At 50.7% G+C, this 16,817-nt stretch overlaps 1 protein-coding gene across 2 annotated transcripts in view; it reads left to right on the forward strand.

Moving 5' to 3' along the window:
• The window catches only part of LOC144112836 (uncharacterized), a 56,796-nt gene that overhangs the window by 27,967 nt on the left and 12,012 nt on the right, over positions 1 to 16,817 (forward strand). Inside the window, exons 9-10 of one of the 2 annotated variants that reach the window (XM_077645649.1) lie at positions 15,076 to 15,522; positions 16,049 to 16,451. In XM_077645649.1, coding sequence (XP_077501775.1) covers positions 15,218 to 15,522; positions 16,049 to 16,451 — 708 coding nt within the window. In that variant the 5' untranslated portion in view covers positions 15,076 to 15,217. Of the gene's footprint in view, positions 1 to 557; positions 6,095 to 15,075; positions 15,523 to 16,048; positions 16,452 to 16,817 lie in introns of those variants that run through there. The other variant, XR_013310493.1, reaches the window with a different exon arrangement.

The raw sequence follows: 16,817 nt of genomic DNA on the forward strand, positions 1-16,817 counted from the left end.
TTGCTTATTGCAAATACTGCGTGCATTTATATGCAGTACTGTCAGGCGATTTTGCGGGCTGCCTAGGAATGAATTAAGAGTCAAAATTATGGTATTCGCAGTTTATATCTGGGTCCATCTTGAATGCGTGCCATGCAGAAATATAGGACAGTTTGTCTACTCTTCGTTGGCTGTCATCTTCTCGAGATCATCCATGCAAGTCATCCTAACTACCGAAGAGCCCTCGTCTTTTCGTGCGAAAACCTTGCATCCAGCGGTCCAGACAAACTTCCATGGCACCTCCTTCTTCCTCTTAATCGCCGCACCAAGCAACTGTTTGCCATACCTTGTCAGATGCTCATTTACATAGACAGTAGAGGAGGTTTCAAACCTAAGCTTTTTTGCATCCATCCTGACTTTCTTGGCCTTGTTAAGTATTGCGTTCCTCTTAGTTCTGCGGACAAGCCGAACCACAATGTTTGATCCATCATGGCGTGCAGTAGGTACACGATGGCATATGTCAATGTCCTGTTCTGTAATTTCCTCTCCAACAATGACACTAATTTTTTGCACAATAGATAACGGTTCACCATCGAGTGGAATGCCTTTGATCTCAAGGTTGTTGGAGCGCTGATACTGCTTGAGCTCATCAAGCCTGCGTGTGAGTTTATCATTTTCTGCTTTCAGTTCACAGTTCTCTTTCAGTACTTGCTGAATTCCATCTTTAAGTTCTGTCATTCCTTGTAGGCTATCTTTTATAGCTCTCAATTCAGCTCTTAGCTCATGCTGCAGGTCTTCGATTGCTTTTGCAGTATCGCGGTCGTCTTTTCTCATTTTACAGCTTTTTCTCTCTTTTTTTTAAGTACACCACATTCAACACATCAGTCAATATAGTTTGGCAGCAGCGCACAATTTCCACATAATAGGCGGGCACTGAAGTTAACAAAAATACCTCACCTGCAAAAGGCAGATAAGATACGTGATGTGGTCCCGATGGTACGCTGCTGCCAAACTGCGGAGAGGCGTTGGCCTTGCCGTCCTTTTATAGCTCCGTAGCCGAGGCTTGCAGCCCTCTGCCGGGATCACCCTGGTGTCGACAACTGGCGTTGCTGAAGCAGCACTTCCTTCCGAGATTTCTTTCCGCTCCTTTTCAGGCTGCAAAAGGCAGATAAGATACGTGATGTGGTCCCAATAGTACGCTGCTGCCAAACTGCGGAGAGGCGTTGGCCTTGCCGTCCTTTTATAGCTCCGTAGTCGAGGTACCTGCGGAGGTACCTGGCCCCGGCGCCTTTCCGGCGACGGGCCGCGGAACCTCACACCGGAGCCACTCCTCGACCCTCGGCCGCACAGCTCCATACTCATCAGTGACTGCTCTCCTATATTAAGTAAACCATTTTTGTTACATCTACGGACGTGCACGGTCTGGGACGACTTTTCTGGATCCTCCGGGGCCCCACCTCGGAGGACGCTCGAACCTGCTGGGGGCCTTTTCCCCTCACAAATTTGGCGTCCGCGACAGGACCAGGCCGAGCAGCGTTTACCAGTTAACAGAGTTCATAAGACAGAATGAGTGCTGCAGATTTTCTCGCGGTAGGAGAGCGCCTGGGTTTGCAGGGACGCGAGTTGCGCGAGTGGGTAGAGGAGGAATTGAGCAAGGCACGAGAGGAGAGAGCTGCGGATCGGGAAGCCACAAAGCGGCGTTTGGAGCTCAAAGCACAGAACTTAGAGCTCGAAGCGCAGAATTTACAGCTTCGAGTTAAACTATCAGAAAGAGAAAATCCTCCTCCTAATCCAAACGCTGAAAGTGCGGAGCGTAGTGCTTCAACCGTTTTTCCCATTAGCCCACATGGCCTGATACCAACGTTTAATGAGGCACGAGATGATTTGGACGCGTATTTGAAGCGTTTTGAACATGTCGCCACAGGGCAAGGGTGGCCGAAGGAGAAGTGGGCCACGGCTTTGAGCCTCTGTCTCGGCGGGGAAGCTCTTAGAGTCTTTGGTCGGCTATCTCCAGAGGACTCCATGGATTATGAGAAAGCGAAACTCGCCCTGCTACGAAGATTTCGTTTTACCGCTGAAGGCTATAGGGAGAGATTTCGGCAGAGCAAGCCTCACGATGACGAGACAGCCTCCCAGTACGCCACGAGGCTTTTCAGTTTCTTTGACCGCTGGGTAGAAATGCGGGGAGAAGGCCGCACCTTTGAGGTGGTGCGCGATATGATTGTTGCTGAGCAGTTTATAAGCAACTGCCACAATCGTTTAGTATTGTTTCTACGAGAAAGGGATTGTAAAAAGGTTGAAAAGATTGTTGAGGCCGCCGACCATTTCCTGGAGGCTCAGAGACAGAATAACCTTGCAACTTTCAAAGACCGGAGTGAGCAGAGTTCAGTGAGGCCTACAATCACGGTTCCTAATCCCAAGTCACAAATTCGATGTTTCATCTGCGAGAAGGTCGGACACAGGTCTTCCGATTGCCGTTCGAAGCCGAAGGCCCCATATTGCACATTCTGCCGCAAGTCTGGACACGACTTACAATCATGCCGGCGCTGCAGTTCAAGTGACCGGGAGACATCCGCATGTTTCATGTCACCCCAAGGTTCTTGCCCTGATTCACAGCCGGGAAGAGAGCATTTAGATGTCCAAGCAGCAGATCCTGTTCACAGACCCTCTCCACCGATTGCCAGCATGCCGGTGGTGCACGGGGAAGTGTTTGGACAAAGAGTGTCAGTGCTACGGGACACTGGCAGTAACAGCATCGTCGTACGCCAGGCCCTCGTGCCCGAGGCAGCTTATACTGGGAAAAGAGCGACATTGCTTTTGGCGGATGGTTCCACCATAGAAGCTCCTGAGGCGGAGGTGATCGTCACATCACCGTACTTTACGGGCAAGGCTATTGCAAGGTGCTTACCGACGCCTTTGTACAACGTGTTAATTGGCAATGTCCCGGGTGCACGTGTTCCTTTCTTGGAGAACTCAAATAATTGTTCATCAGTCTCGGCGGACCAGGGGACCAATTCTGCACCGGCTACGCAGGCCAACGCTCCTTGCACAGCTGTGGCGGCGAAAGCTTCGGAGACTATCTTGGATCTCTCTCAGAGCGCGGTCCACGTGTCTCGCCTGGTGTTCCGCAAGAAACAAGAAGAGGACACTAGCTTAGACCTGTGTCGGAAGAAACTGGGGACAACCTTTCCCGGCAATGCCGAGTCCTCCCACACCTTCCATCTGGTTGACGGCGTATTGTTCCGGACGTATCAAGTGTGCCCTGGCAAAACGATTGAACAGGCGGTGGTTTCGAAGAGCTTGCGCCATCAGGTCCTGGTGCAGGCGCATGAGAGTGCTCTTGCCGGTCTTCAGGGTGTAAAGAAAACTACGGCGAGAGTACTGGGTGACTTCTACTGGCCAGGGGTACAAGCCGACATCAAAAGGTCTGTGAAGTCATGCGACGCCTGTCAGCGGACTGTGCCGAAAGGAAAGCTGGGCAACGCTCCATTAGGACGTATGCCTATTATTTCCACACCTTTTGAGCGGGTGGCGGGGGACATCATTGGACCTTTGACTCCAACCTCATCTAGAGGGAACCGATACATCCTCACGTTGGTGGATTTTGCCACCAGGTATCCCGATGCGGTAGCCCTTCCTGCCATCGGTTCAGCCACTGTGGCGGAAGGCCTTCTCGAGATGTTCTCCCGTATTGGGTTCCCACTGGAGGTCCTTTGTGATCGGTCTTCGTGTTTCACATCTGCACTTATGCGAGAAGTGAACGATTTGCTAGCTATAAAACATTTAAGTTCGACACCATACCATCCTATGTGCAACGGGCTTGTGGAGCGGTTTAATGGGACCTTGAAGAGCATGCTACAGAAGTTGTGCCAAGAACACCCCAAGGCATGGGACCGTTATCTTGCTCCACTGCTCTTCGCCTACAGAGAAGCACCGCAAGCTAGCCTGGGGTTTTCCCCATTTGAGCTCATCTACGGTCACCAAGTCCGAGGGCCAGTTACCATTCTAAAAGAGCTCTGGACAGCCGGAAACCTGTCTGACACTGTCAGGACAACGTATGGTTATGTGCTAGATCTGAGGGAGCGTCTAGAAGGCACGCTGCAGCTCGCACACCAAAATTTAATGAGGGCGCAGAGGTCACAGAAGATGTACCACGATAGGCGCGCCTCTAATAGGAAACTGAAGGTTGGTGATCGAGCGCTAATCCTTCTACCTGCTTCTCATAACAAGCTCATCATGCATTGGAAAGGCCCTTTTGCGGTCACCGGCAAAAAGAACGAAGTCGATTACTGGCTTGACGTGGGCCCCAGCAAAAAGTTGTTTCACATAAACATGTTGAAACGCTATGAAGAACGCCAGCCAGTGAATGCCCTCCAAGCGTCATCGTTCATGGTCGTTGAGGAAGTGGAGGCAGAAACTCCAGTGCGAACCTTCAGTGCGAATCCTGGTCCTGGGATTGGAGCTATCAAGCGAGCTCAAACTTTGAATGAGACGCAGTTAGCCGCACTAGATAGATTGCTGGAGGCTCACCGCGACATTTTTTCAGAGGTTCCGGGCCATACTAATTTAATTGAGTGCCACTTGGAATTAACGACGAGTGCGCCTGTCAACACCCCGCAGTATCCATTACCATTTGCTTTGCGTGAGGTTGTCGAGAAGGAGGTAGCAGACATGTTGAGGCTTGGGGTTGTAGAACGCTCCCATTCCCCTTACAACTCTCCACTTGTCTTAGTTAAGAAACCTGACAAAACGTATCGTGCGTGCATTGACTTTCGTCGGATTAATAGCATATTGGTGGACGATGGCGAGCCCATTCCAAGGACTGCTGTTATGTTTGCCGAGGTCGGCACCAAGACGTTTTTTTTAAAACTAGATCTCACCAAAGGTTATTGGCAAGTGCCACTCAGTACTGCGTCCAGGCCAGTTACAGCATTTTCCACCCAATCAGGCCACTATCAGTTCGCCTTCATGCCCTTTGGAATTAAGACCGCGTCCGCAATTTTTACCCGCCTTATGAGAAGCCTTCTGGCAGGTCTACCTAATGTGGTCCATTACATAGATGACGTCTTGGTGGCTACCTCGACGTGGGAGGAGCACTTGAATACTCTCCGAGAATTGTTCAGGCGTATCAGACAGGCAGGCCTCACAGTAAAACCTCAAAAATGCGAGCTTGGTATGAGCCGCGTGGTCTTCTTGGGACATTTGTTGGGTGAGGGAGTGATTCGCCCAGTAGAGTCAATTGTCACCAAATTGGAACAGGCACCTAAACCGGAAACTAAGAAGCAGGTTAGGTCTTTTCTAGGTTTGGCTGGGTACTACCTGGGCTTAATACCTCACTACGCTGCCAAGGCCCAGCCTTTGGTTGAACTTACACGGAAAGCAGAGAGTAATCATGTGCATTGGAATCCCGAGCGCGAAAAGGCATTCGAAACCTTGAAACAAGCTCTTGCCTCCCGACCAGTTGTGCGGGCGCCTGATCTCGCAAAGGAGTTCATTCTCCGTACCGACGCCTCTGGGAAGGGTCTAGGTGCAGTTCTTTTGCAAGAACACAACGGTACGCTTCATCCTGTGGCGTATGCCAGCAGGCAGCTGCTTCAGCGCGAAACAGACTATTCCGCCATCGAACGAGAATGCTTAGCACTAATCTGGGCGGTCGGCAAATTTCATATTTTCTTGTATGGTCGCACTTTTACTATCCAGACAGACCATCAGCCCCTTCAATACTTGACGCAGGCGAAGCATTTAAATAGCCGTGTGCTACGATGGAGTCTGGTGCTACAGGAATATACTTTCCGGGTTTAACATATTAAAGGCTCTGATAACGTTGGTGCAGATTATTTAAGCCGGTCATGACCCTGTGAGAACTCTATCGCTGTGACGTTCTATTGACTGGTCGGGTAACCAATCTTTTTGTGTGAACTTCCTTTGGTGGTGCCTGTGTAGTTACATTTTTGTGGTGTGTTTTGTGTGTGTGCAACATGACAGCCAGTGAACGGTGGTGCGCGTGGGAAAGTGTTCAGTGTGGTGTGGTGCAGTCCGCCGACCAGTGCTTGGTGCAAGTTTTTTTTTTTTTTCGGAAAAAAAAAACTTCTCAAAGGGGGGCATATTTGTGATGCGCCACCAGCGCTCTCAGCTCTAGCGGCGGCCTGATGCTCGCTCAGGCGGGAGAAGCAAGGTGAAGAAAAGGAAGTGAGACGCGGGGTGCGGCGCGAACGGCACGAGGAGACGAGCTCGGGCAACGGAGCAGGCGAGGTCACGGCTGAACGGCTTCCTGAACCCGGGTGACCAGGCCTGGGGAAGCCGTCCTCGCCCAGTTCTGCTCAACCAGGAGCCTGCTGTCTCGTGTCTCCTGCCTGTCGCTCGCTTCCTCGGAGTGCGGGCGCCGTGCCGGGAACAGGCAGGTGCTGCCTGCCCGGAGATCTTGCCGGCCTTGCTGTGGGATCGTGCCTGCCGTCCCGTGGCTGGGACCCCCTGCCGTGAAAGGGTGCCTTCCTGGCCGTGCCCGGGTGCCCAGACCTGGGCGGCCGTCACCTTTCTGGTGCGTCGTCAGCGCCACCGGTGCTGGTGCTCCGCGCCCGGCTTCCGGCCGCAGGAAGAACAACCCTGCAGAGGTACCTGGCCCCGGCGCCTTTCCGGCGACGGGCCGCGGAACCTCACACCGGAGCCACTCCTCGACCCTCGGCCGCACAGCTCCATACTCATCAGTGACTGCTCTCCTATATTAAGTAAACCATTTTTGTTACATCTACGGACGTGCACGGTCTGGGACGACTTTTCTGGATCCTCCGGGGCCCCACCTCGGAGGACGCTCGAACCTGCTGGGGGCCTTTTCCCCTCACAAGGTGAAACATGTACAGTCACAGAAAGAGAGTGCACGGATATTAAAGTGCATACAAACTGTGAGCAATGCTTTAAGGAGGTGACAACAAAATAGTTGATAATTGAAGTACAGCAGTGGTCAGGGCAACAATAATAAACTCATGTCCCATGATGAAGACAGCTTCCACTACAGTAATCGTAACATAAATAATGAGATGGGATATGGTATAGCATTGAAAACGAAAAGTGCAGGTCATTAGTGCAAACAAATAAAAAGAAGCTCCAAGAATTTGATAACGCACTTAAGGAGATGTTGCTGCACATGGTAGATTCTGCAAAATATTCGAGAGCAAAGGACACCATGACATGTAAATGCACCAAGAAATTGGGATGTTCATTTGGAGAAAAAGAAGGGATGGGCAAGCAGGGAGAAGGATTAAAAAGGCAGAAGTAAGGAAGGGAAGATGTAAAAAGGTGAACGCACGAAGAGTGATGATGCTGTCGCAGCTAGACAAGAGTTGGGAGAAAAGGAAAGTCGTCTTGTTGAAATATTGGTTAGGGGACTGAGGATTCCCCTCACCACCAGTTGTTTGTTTTCTGTTGTGATGCATCCAATCCTTGTGGCTGTCTCTTTATGCACTTTTGTGCACTTTATGAGCACACCAATATTTTTGTTAGTCATTAAACATAGTCTTCTACAAACGTTCGTTGTGTAAAATATTTGCCCCTTATATCATATAGTGGTGTGGATAGCTTGTTCAGTTAAGAGACTGGCTGTTCTCTGAAGAGACCTTTATGAATCTGCACTGACTAAATATTACGGTGGTGTTGAGGATGGATTGTCTCCCGTGGGTATCACCCACAGCCTGTCATTGCTTAAGCCTGTTCAGCCATTCGCCATGCATTGGGAATAAAAATATTTTGCAAAAAATCTGGCTATTGTCTGTGCTGAGAGTGTGCATGGGCACACTGAAGCTTTATCCATCAGAGTCATTATAAAGAGCAGACATTACTTAGCACCATTAGGGACAGGTTGCTCCATCCAATTCTTTTATGTTGTGAAACGACTTTTGAATTGAATTTTTGTGAAGACCTTATTTGCTCGTTTTGTCACAAATCATATAAACAGCACATTGCAAGAAATTGCTCCCGCGAATAATGTGGCTAAAAGGAGCACTAAGGAGCTTGTCACTTATCCTTTCCAAAAATTATTCCTCAGGACTTTACCTTATTTTGTGAAATATCAAGCTTGAGAAAAATGACTAGTTTACAGTATCTCATTTCGGGACATGAACATTGTGCTTGGTTCAGTGTCTACTTTGGGCACTGCACATGTCAACAGCGCATATAGCGCTCCTGCACATTCTTGTGTGGTGGACGTAAATGTTAAGCGATGGAGCATGCTGTAACAAGACAGATGCAAACCAACCTGCGCATGATGCTGCCATCAGTGAGAGTAACAATGGGAACTTCGGTTGCAAGTGTATTAAACGCTGTTGAAGGTTCCATATCTGATCGTGGGTTTTGGTTGCTGTAGCATTTGGCGTTGTCTTTAGCGCCGTCTTGTTGTGACTGTGGGCTCCAAGTGATTGTGACGAAACTAGCGCGAGGCGCCAGCTACTTGCAAGGAGTGGTCGCGTGATCGTGGGTGAAGCCCATGGCTTTTTCTCTTTAACGGCTAGCGCCTTTAAAACGTTTTGGACGCGGCGTAGCCTTCCTTCCGTTTGCCATGTGGCGTGCTCCAGCAATGTGCTTCGAAGACTCTTCTATGCCTGCTGCTTGTACTTTGACGCAGGTGTCACAGGGCATGGCTATCAGGAAACCTCTTTCTTCCTTTCTTCTTTTCACTCCCTCCTTTATCCCTTCCCTTAAGGCGTGGTTCAGGTGTCTGCCAATTTGTGAGACCTGTACTGCGCCATTTCTTTTCCCCCAAAACCTAATTTCAATTTCATTTTCATAGCAGTTACAGGTGTTCCCTGGCTAGGCTCTAGGATGAGGGATGAAAAGAATTTTTTTTTGTTTTTTGAAAGTATAGGGTATGCATCTCGGTGAACACCTCAACACTGCCGTGGGGAAAAGAAGTAAAGAGTGAAAGAAGGAAAAGAGTTGCCGCAGCAGAGGCTTCCTGATAAATCAGACCTGGCGGCGTGCTTTAATGTGCACTATAAATTGCCACTTTAATACGGGACATGAGCGCTTGAGTGCAGTGGGGTTGCGTGGGGGCTCAAGGACCAGTGTGTCCTCTCAATTTTTTGTAGCGGAAGCTACACTAGGCTACCAGTCGAGCATTTCGTATTACACGCGATGGCCGGTTGTGCGCATGCGCCGATACCATGTTACATGGGAGAGGCCAGTTGTGCGCATGCGCCGTTACCATGGCAACCGGGGAGGAGGAGTGGGTTGCTTCATCGCCGCCGTCGCCGCTCTCCCTCCTTTATTCCTTCCCTTATGACGCGGTTCAGGACAACGTACCATCGGCAAGAACCGTATGCCTTGCTAAGTGTAACAAAATTTTCTTTTCTACAAATTATTACATTTTAACTTAATTTTTTTTTTAATCTCGCTCATTATTATTATTATTATTAATTTATTTATTTCGAAATCAAAACTTTTGTCCTTTCTCTGTTCATGAGGTAGAATCCACCGGCGTTGCGTTCCCGCGTGCTTTTCGTTTTTAATAACTGAGTACAGGCGAACAGCCACCCGATTCTTGGTGGTGGTGGTAGTGGTTTTATTAAAAATAATAGTAAAAAGGAAGGAAAAGATTTTTGCTAGCCCCGGCATCTGCCATCGATACTGAAGCACCTGAGCTGGGGCAGCGGAAATAAAGGACAGCAGGCAGAATGGAGAAATGAAATGAAGGAGGTGAGGGGACAGGAATAGAGGACAGGGGGAGAAGTAATATGTACAAACTATTTACACAATAAGTAATGTATCCAGGTTGTGCGCGTGATTAGTTCATTTTAGAGGAATTAAATCACACACGCGCACAGCACTGTGTAGGTTACAACTGGAGTGGGGCGTCCAGTTATTAATCGTTCAAGGTAGAACTCGCGGAGCGTTCGGTCACTGCGTGTAACTACCTGACGGAGAACAGACGGGACGTCAAGCCCGTGTGTTCGACTTGGCCGATCCCCCAGTGTGGGTATGTGGCATCCTTTGATAAGCTAACGACAATGACATAAAGTCACATGACATCATAATCATCATCATCATTTTCATACACACGTAGAACGGCTGCTGTCAGAACGCTCACGTGTCACGGCAGTTGGCGGATTGCGGCCACTAGGCCTATCGCTTGTTCTCTGGATGGTCCTGTGCTCTAACTATCCTGGCTGCGCTAAGGCCCTGTCATGACCGGCGCCCGACCAGCGCCGGGTGGCCAGCCTTGCGTTATTTTGCTCCTAAAGAAGCTTGAGTTCAACGAGGGATCTGTTTTGCCTAAGGTGAGTAATTTTTGCTCCGCGACAGCGGCGCCCTTTATCGCGAATGCCTATTTAGTCTTGCGTGGAAGACTGCTCGCGCCAGCTGCAATGACCGCACAGTTTTCTTTACAATATGCCACCAGAGCACGTGAGTCCAGTAGGACTTCGAGATGCATTGCAGCGTCCCGACAGCGTTCGTCTTCTGTTAGACGCGAAGCACGTTTGTGGCTCCCGTTTCCCACTTACGTGCAGCGTTCCGAGCATGTCGCTCTGCCTCGGCTGCATCTATGACCCTTCCACAACGAGTCTTATGTGCCACTTCGCCTGTGGTAGCTCTATCATAACTGCTGCGGTTGGTACTGCACAGTAACGCAGAACGCTGCGTCGTCCAGTCACAGCAGGTTATCTTGGGACGCGTTTGTACCCGCCGCGGTGGCTCAGTGGTTAGGGCGCTTGGCTATTGATCCCGATGCCGGGTTCGAACCCGACCACGGGGTCTGCGTTTTTATGGAGGAAAAACGCTAAGGCGCCCGTGTGCTGTGCGATGTCAGTGCACGTTATAGATCCCCAGGTGGTCGAAATTATTCCGGAGCCCACCAGCTAGGGCACCTCTTCTTTCACTCCCTCCTTTATCCCTTTTCTTACGACGCGGTTCAGGTGTCCAACGATATATGAGAAAGATACTGCGCCATTTCCTTTCCCCTAAAAACCAATTATTATTATGGGATGCGTTTGTCGTTGTTTGTATATAGCGCCGTATGTGGCATCGTTTGTTGCCCCAAGTGATTAGGACCAAGCTAGCGCGAGTCGCCTGCTATGGGCAAGGAGTGGTCTCGTGATCGTGGGTTAGGTCCCTGTCTCTCCGGTTTAAAAGCTAGAGCTTTAAAAGGTACTAGACGCGGCGCGGCCTCCCTTCCGTTTACCCTGCGGTGTGATCCAGCAACGTGCTCCCGAACGAGCTATCCCAAGAGATTTTCTTCGATGCCGCTGCGTGTACTTTGATGCTGGTGCAGCTGCGCACGTGATATCAAAACCCACCTGCTGCTGTGGGTTATTGGTTATGAAGAAAACTATTAAACCTTACGCCCCTAATCCGGGGCAGGGATAGTGCACTGACATCGCCTTAGCGTTTCGCCTCCATCGAAACGCGGCCGCCGCGGTCGGGTTCGGCGGCCGCGTTTCGATGGAGGCTAAACACTTAGGCGCCCGTGTGCTGTGCAGTGTCAATGCACGTTGAAGATCCCCAGCGGGTCGAAATTATACCGCAGACCTCCACTACTGCACCTCTTCCTTTCTTTCACTCTCTCCTTTAACTCTTCCTTTAGTGCGCAGTTCAGGTTTTCGCCGGTATGTGAGACATACACTGCGCCATTTCCTTTCCCCATAAGCAATTTTCATTTTCATAGTAGTTACAGTGCTGCGCTGCTGAGCTTTAGGACGCGGGATGGAAAGAAAAATTTTTTTGGGGGGAGAGGAAAGGTATGGTAAATCTCTGACATCTCGGTGAACACCTCAACCCTGCCGTGGGGAAAGAGAGAAAGTAGAGAGTGAAACAAGGAAGAGAGAGAGAGGTGCCGTAGCAGAGGGCTCCTGATAATTCAGACCTCGCGGGGTACTTTAACGTGCACTATAAATTGCCACTTGTAATACCGACATCGGCAATATATATATATATATATATAATGGCAAAACGTATATACGGAGAACAACCTATACTTGCAGTGTTCAGAACGTGTGCCAGTCAGGCATCGATAAAGGAGTGAGTGAAGCAAGGAACGGAGAAAGAGGTAGCGTAGTGGGGGGCTCCGCCAGCAAGCTCGGCAAGCCGTGGCAGAAAGTTACTGCGCACTTTCCTCAAAAGACGCAGCCGCCCGCACATGTGCGCATTTGAATGCCGCATTAACGAGGTGCTGGTAGTCCACGACGGATATTGCGAAAGGTGTGTGCTGTGGGGTGCTCGTAGATTCGCCATGCCGGCAGAAGTGAATATTCTCCATTCCGACGGGAAAGTCGAAATTAAGTATCGTGATATCGAGCTGAACAAGAACACACCGTTAGCGGTGGTGTTGACAATGGCTGTGCAGCGAGAGCGTTGAGGCGAGTGGCGAGGACTGAACTTCTTCGATCGAGACGCCGGCGCCGTTGGTCGACCGCGCGGCCATATCTATCGGAAGAGAGTGTCGAAATAATTCGTATGGGGAGGGCCATTCGGCTTCCGCTGAAACACGTAAGCATAGCACTACAATTTTTTTTTTATTGGCATGTACATTAAAGAAGATATGGTGCGCTTCTTTTCGCCAAAGGTAACAAACGCACTGAATTGTCGACATGCTGTGGCTCGGCCGTTGATGACAATAGCAATTCATTCATGAATGCACTACCACGCTACACCTTTAACGTCTGCTGTTCCACTCATGCAACGCTACTCGTAGAAATCAGTTTTACCTCAAATGCGAGGGCATGCATAACGTTTACTTAAAAATTAAGATCAGAACTATTAATGAGCACTTTCCTCTAGCAACGACTTGGAAGACGACGACGAAGCTAGAGTATAGCAAGAGGCTCGTGTCCGCGTGGCTTATGGCGAAGGACCACGGGATATAACCTCGTAGAACGGCAAACGCCTGCTGCAAAGAAGAACGCTCGCACGTTGTGTCACGGCAGCTCTCAGGTTCCGGCAGCTAGGCCTATATGGCTTGTTCTCTGGATGGTCCGGTGCTCAAACCTTCCTGGCTGTGCTAAGGCCCTATCACGACCGGCGCCGGACCAGCCCCCGGTAGCCAGCCTTGCGTTTTAGATGCATTAACCGGGACTGTGTGGCCATCTGGGAGTTCGGAAGTTGTTGAGGCTGGGTGCTAGCATCCTTTTGTCGCTTAGTCACTGGGGTGACTATTGCCGCTGCTCACCATACGCCACCTATAGCTTCGCCTAGACCGAGCGCGCCCTATTTAAAACAAAAGCTTTACTGGCCTAGCAGGAGCGTGCTAACTCGGATGCGAGAAACGTGACGTCACCACCACGTGACGCCACGAGACGTGTAATCGCTGCCATAGCAGCCCATCGCGTGACATCGCCGAGACTTGGAATCGCTGCCATAGCAGTCCATCGCGTGACATCGCCGAGCCGTCACTGCGCCGGGGCTCCGCAGCCGCGGAGCGGTTTTTGCCTGACCACGTGATCTAGCCGAGCATCAGCTGAAAAAAAAATTATCCGCGGCGTAACTTCTGCTGAACCTAGTTAGAGAGCGAAAGCTTTGGTGTATCGGGCTATTGTAGACGCGGCTTGGTGTCTGTAAGGATGAGTGTGCGTTCCGCACACTGGTTAGTCACCGCGCCTACCCTGCCAGGTGGCAGTTATTGGTTGATCGCGGGAGGTTGGTCAGCCAATGAACGCTGCGGCTTATTGCTGCAGTGCCGCGTGTCTGCCACAACGTTGTCAGCGCTAATGATTGCAGTCCACATCTCTCTTTCTCTCTAACCACCGCCGCGTACCTCAAAGTGGGATTGAGGCGTCCACTGAACCAGGGAGCCAGCTATTTGCCTCTCCTTTCCTCAAAATCAACGTAGACTTCGATGTCAGAGACAACGCTAATGAACAGCTTTGTATATCCTGGATTAGCAGAGCAAATCCTCAGCCAAATTTTTTGCGCCACAAAGGGTGGGAACAAATGCGATTCTGAGCCTTCATGAATCCGTGCCCTTTTGAAACTATAGCAATGGAAGCAGCGCCAGGCAGGAGAGGTAGTCGAATCGCAAGGCTTGTTACAATTTAGCGGCGCCCTGCTCGAGGACAACATCTCCGGTTCGTTGCTCGGGCTCATGCCAATGCAGACGAAAGTGGGAAAATGCTCTCTGGCTATGATTTCGGCGCTCACTGACTATGCGCTACGTAGCTGTTGTTCCGAACCACTCCATTGCGATGAAGAGCCGTAATTGACTAAGTCCTTGCGATTCTCAACGCGCTCGTCCTCCATCGGAAGGACGGTGCTGGCCCGTAATAGACCAAGGCCCCTTGACGTACGTAGTTCTGGCCTGTAAGCTTGTCATTCATCCGAAGCTCTCCGCTGCGGTGTCGGGCCGTTGTCGACCCTGGTCACCCATTGGCGAGTGGGGCTGCTCGTGTTTTCAATTCATTCCAAGCATACCGATGCGATGTCGGGGTGTTATTAGTTGGATTGGTGCCCCATGTGTTCGTTAATTATTCACCTGAAGCACTTCGCTGCGGTGCAGGCCCTTAATCGACCTAGGCTTAATGGTGCCCTATACGGTCATCTTTCATCCAAAGCACTCGATCCGCTAAGGTACCGGCCTGTAATCGACCTAGACCGCCTAAACATGCGGCCCCGCGTGTTCGTCATCCATCCGAAGCCTTCCGCTACGCTTCCTCAATTGCTTAGGCCACCTAGGCATAGCAGTGCCCCACCCACGTGGCAGTCGTTCATCCGAAGCAGTACGCTTCAATGCCGTTTCGCAGTCTACGTAGGCCTTAGACCTCGGTAGGTCACCTCCCTGATCGGTGGAGACTACTTGGAGGAAAAGAAGCCTCTTACGACACGCCAATTGCAACTTTCTGGTGCAAGAATCCTGATACCTCCTGGTTTTTGCAGCAGACATATAAGGACATTTTGCGAGACGTTAGTTGTTCGTCAATTGGCTAGACCCTTCTGCGATTCCGAGCAAGACTAGAAGGATGCGGCGCTTAATGTTTCAGGATGTGGTAGCGCTGTGTTAACTGCAATCACGGTTTTTATGCCAGAATGAAGTTGTGGTGCCCAACATCAGGAATGCTGTCACTCATGGTCACTGCAGCTGCTGAATTCAGCCCTAATTACTTATGCAACGCCTCTTCGCAGCTCGCAACAAAGGCCAAGACAGCGAGCAGCTCCGGGTCCACCCGTCGGTCTTGTGCGACTTCCGCTCAAGCAGAACACATTGTCGTACTCAACTCAGAAGCCAGTCACCGAGTTTGAAAGGGCAAGATAGTCACCTGCCACTATGGAGCCTCCTTCAAAGCCATTGCTTCCGGGGCCGATGCCACCGACATCCGCATTTTGCGCTCGCGACCGACAGGACAACTGCCGGGAGATGGCGCTGCGCGTCCATTGTCTGGACTCCGGATGGGGCACGCCGACGGCATCTCAGCTTCGGCGGCTGCTCGGTCTGCAGTGCGCCGTGGGCCAAGTGGTGGCCGGAGACTGCGGCGAGGTGGAAGTCTACGAGAGCCCCAACTGGACGGCAAACGTGACGCTGAAACTTGAGCGGTCACCCAAGGACTCGTTCATGCATATCGTACTTAAGTGGTGAGTGCGCGACAAGTACTTCTGGCTTTTCCCTTAGCCGGTCTTCGGTCGTCCTCAACAATCATATTATCAATCCTCTACTGTCGCATAAGTTGAGAAGCTCCTCATATGCGCTGAAATGGGTCCAAAAATCGGAGGTTAGCAGATTTGTGCACACAGGAACTAAGATGACTGCAGTGCCATTTGAGATATCCAGATGAATTGTGAAGCACTGCTCAGAATATGGTGATCGAGAGGAAGAGGTTGCAGAGCTTCATAAACAACTTACTGCGCAAAGTATTATCGGCACCTCCGTCTGTTCAGTCTCAGAAACTGGGGGAGGGTGGGGGGCACGTTTATGCAGACATTTCAATTCAGAATTTCTTGCCTGGTGCAATTAATGAACTATCGGTTTCTGCGGGCTCATAGCCACCATATTGAGGTGGCCAGGGTGTTGAGAGTGCCACCATTTGTGTTCGAACATATGGCTTCTTGAGCTTGTACCAGCTTTTGGTTCCGCGTGTCAATTTTACATTCGCATCCGCAGGTGCGACCAATACCAGAACGGCTCTAATAACGGCGCGGCTGCGGGCAAGTCTGGCCCGCCAGAATGGTGGCTTGCATCCGAGGAGCTCGAGGAGTTCTGCGACCCATACAGCACCCAGATAGCCACGGAGCACAAGGACGTACCCGTGAACGCGTTCGCCCTCGGCTGCTTCCTCGGGTACAACACTTTTGTGGCGCACTTTGACAGCACCTACACAATGCCGCCTCCGCCATCGCCACTCTCGTCGGCCAAGTCTTCGTGTTCCCACTCCGGCAAATCAATGTCTGTGAAGCGGGGAAAGAAGGGAAGAGGGGCCAAGTCTAGCTGCCCTTCTGATGGGACAAGCTCATCTGCGAAGACGGCTTGTCCCAACAGTGAGCTGACCTCGCCTGAAGGCTTTAAGGTGAGATGAGATTCCAGTAGGCTGTTTTCTGACGGTGTCCATCCAGAAGTTCGAGTTATGGCAGTTGTGGTTGCATGGTGGAAGGTCATGGGAATAAACTGCATTGCAGTCTGTGAGGACAAAGTGTCGTATCCTAAAAACAGCGTGTTTTTCTGTTGGGCAAATAGTCTCGATGATGCTGAGAGCCCCAGTGGTAAGGGAGACATGAGAATGGTAGTCAGGACTTGTCAATGCATCTCTTTTCTGGAAGGCAGTGGCAGCTCATAGGCACATTAAATCTAACCCTTTTTTCAAGGACAGGTCTTGGGTACGTGATGGCAAAGCAGAGCTTTGGGCCTGATGGTCACGCACTTTGGCACAAGGACC

Source organism: Amblyomma americanum, chromosome 1 (assembly GCF_052857255.1).
Source record: "Amblyomma americanum isolate KBUSLIRL-KWMA chromosome 1, ASM5285725v1, whole genome shotgun sequence".
In the NCBI taxonomy this organism is placed as follows: Eukaryota; Metazoa; Arthropoda; class Arachnida; order Ixodida; family Ixodidae; genus Amblyomma; species Amblyomma americanum.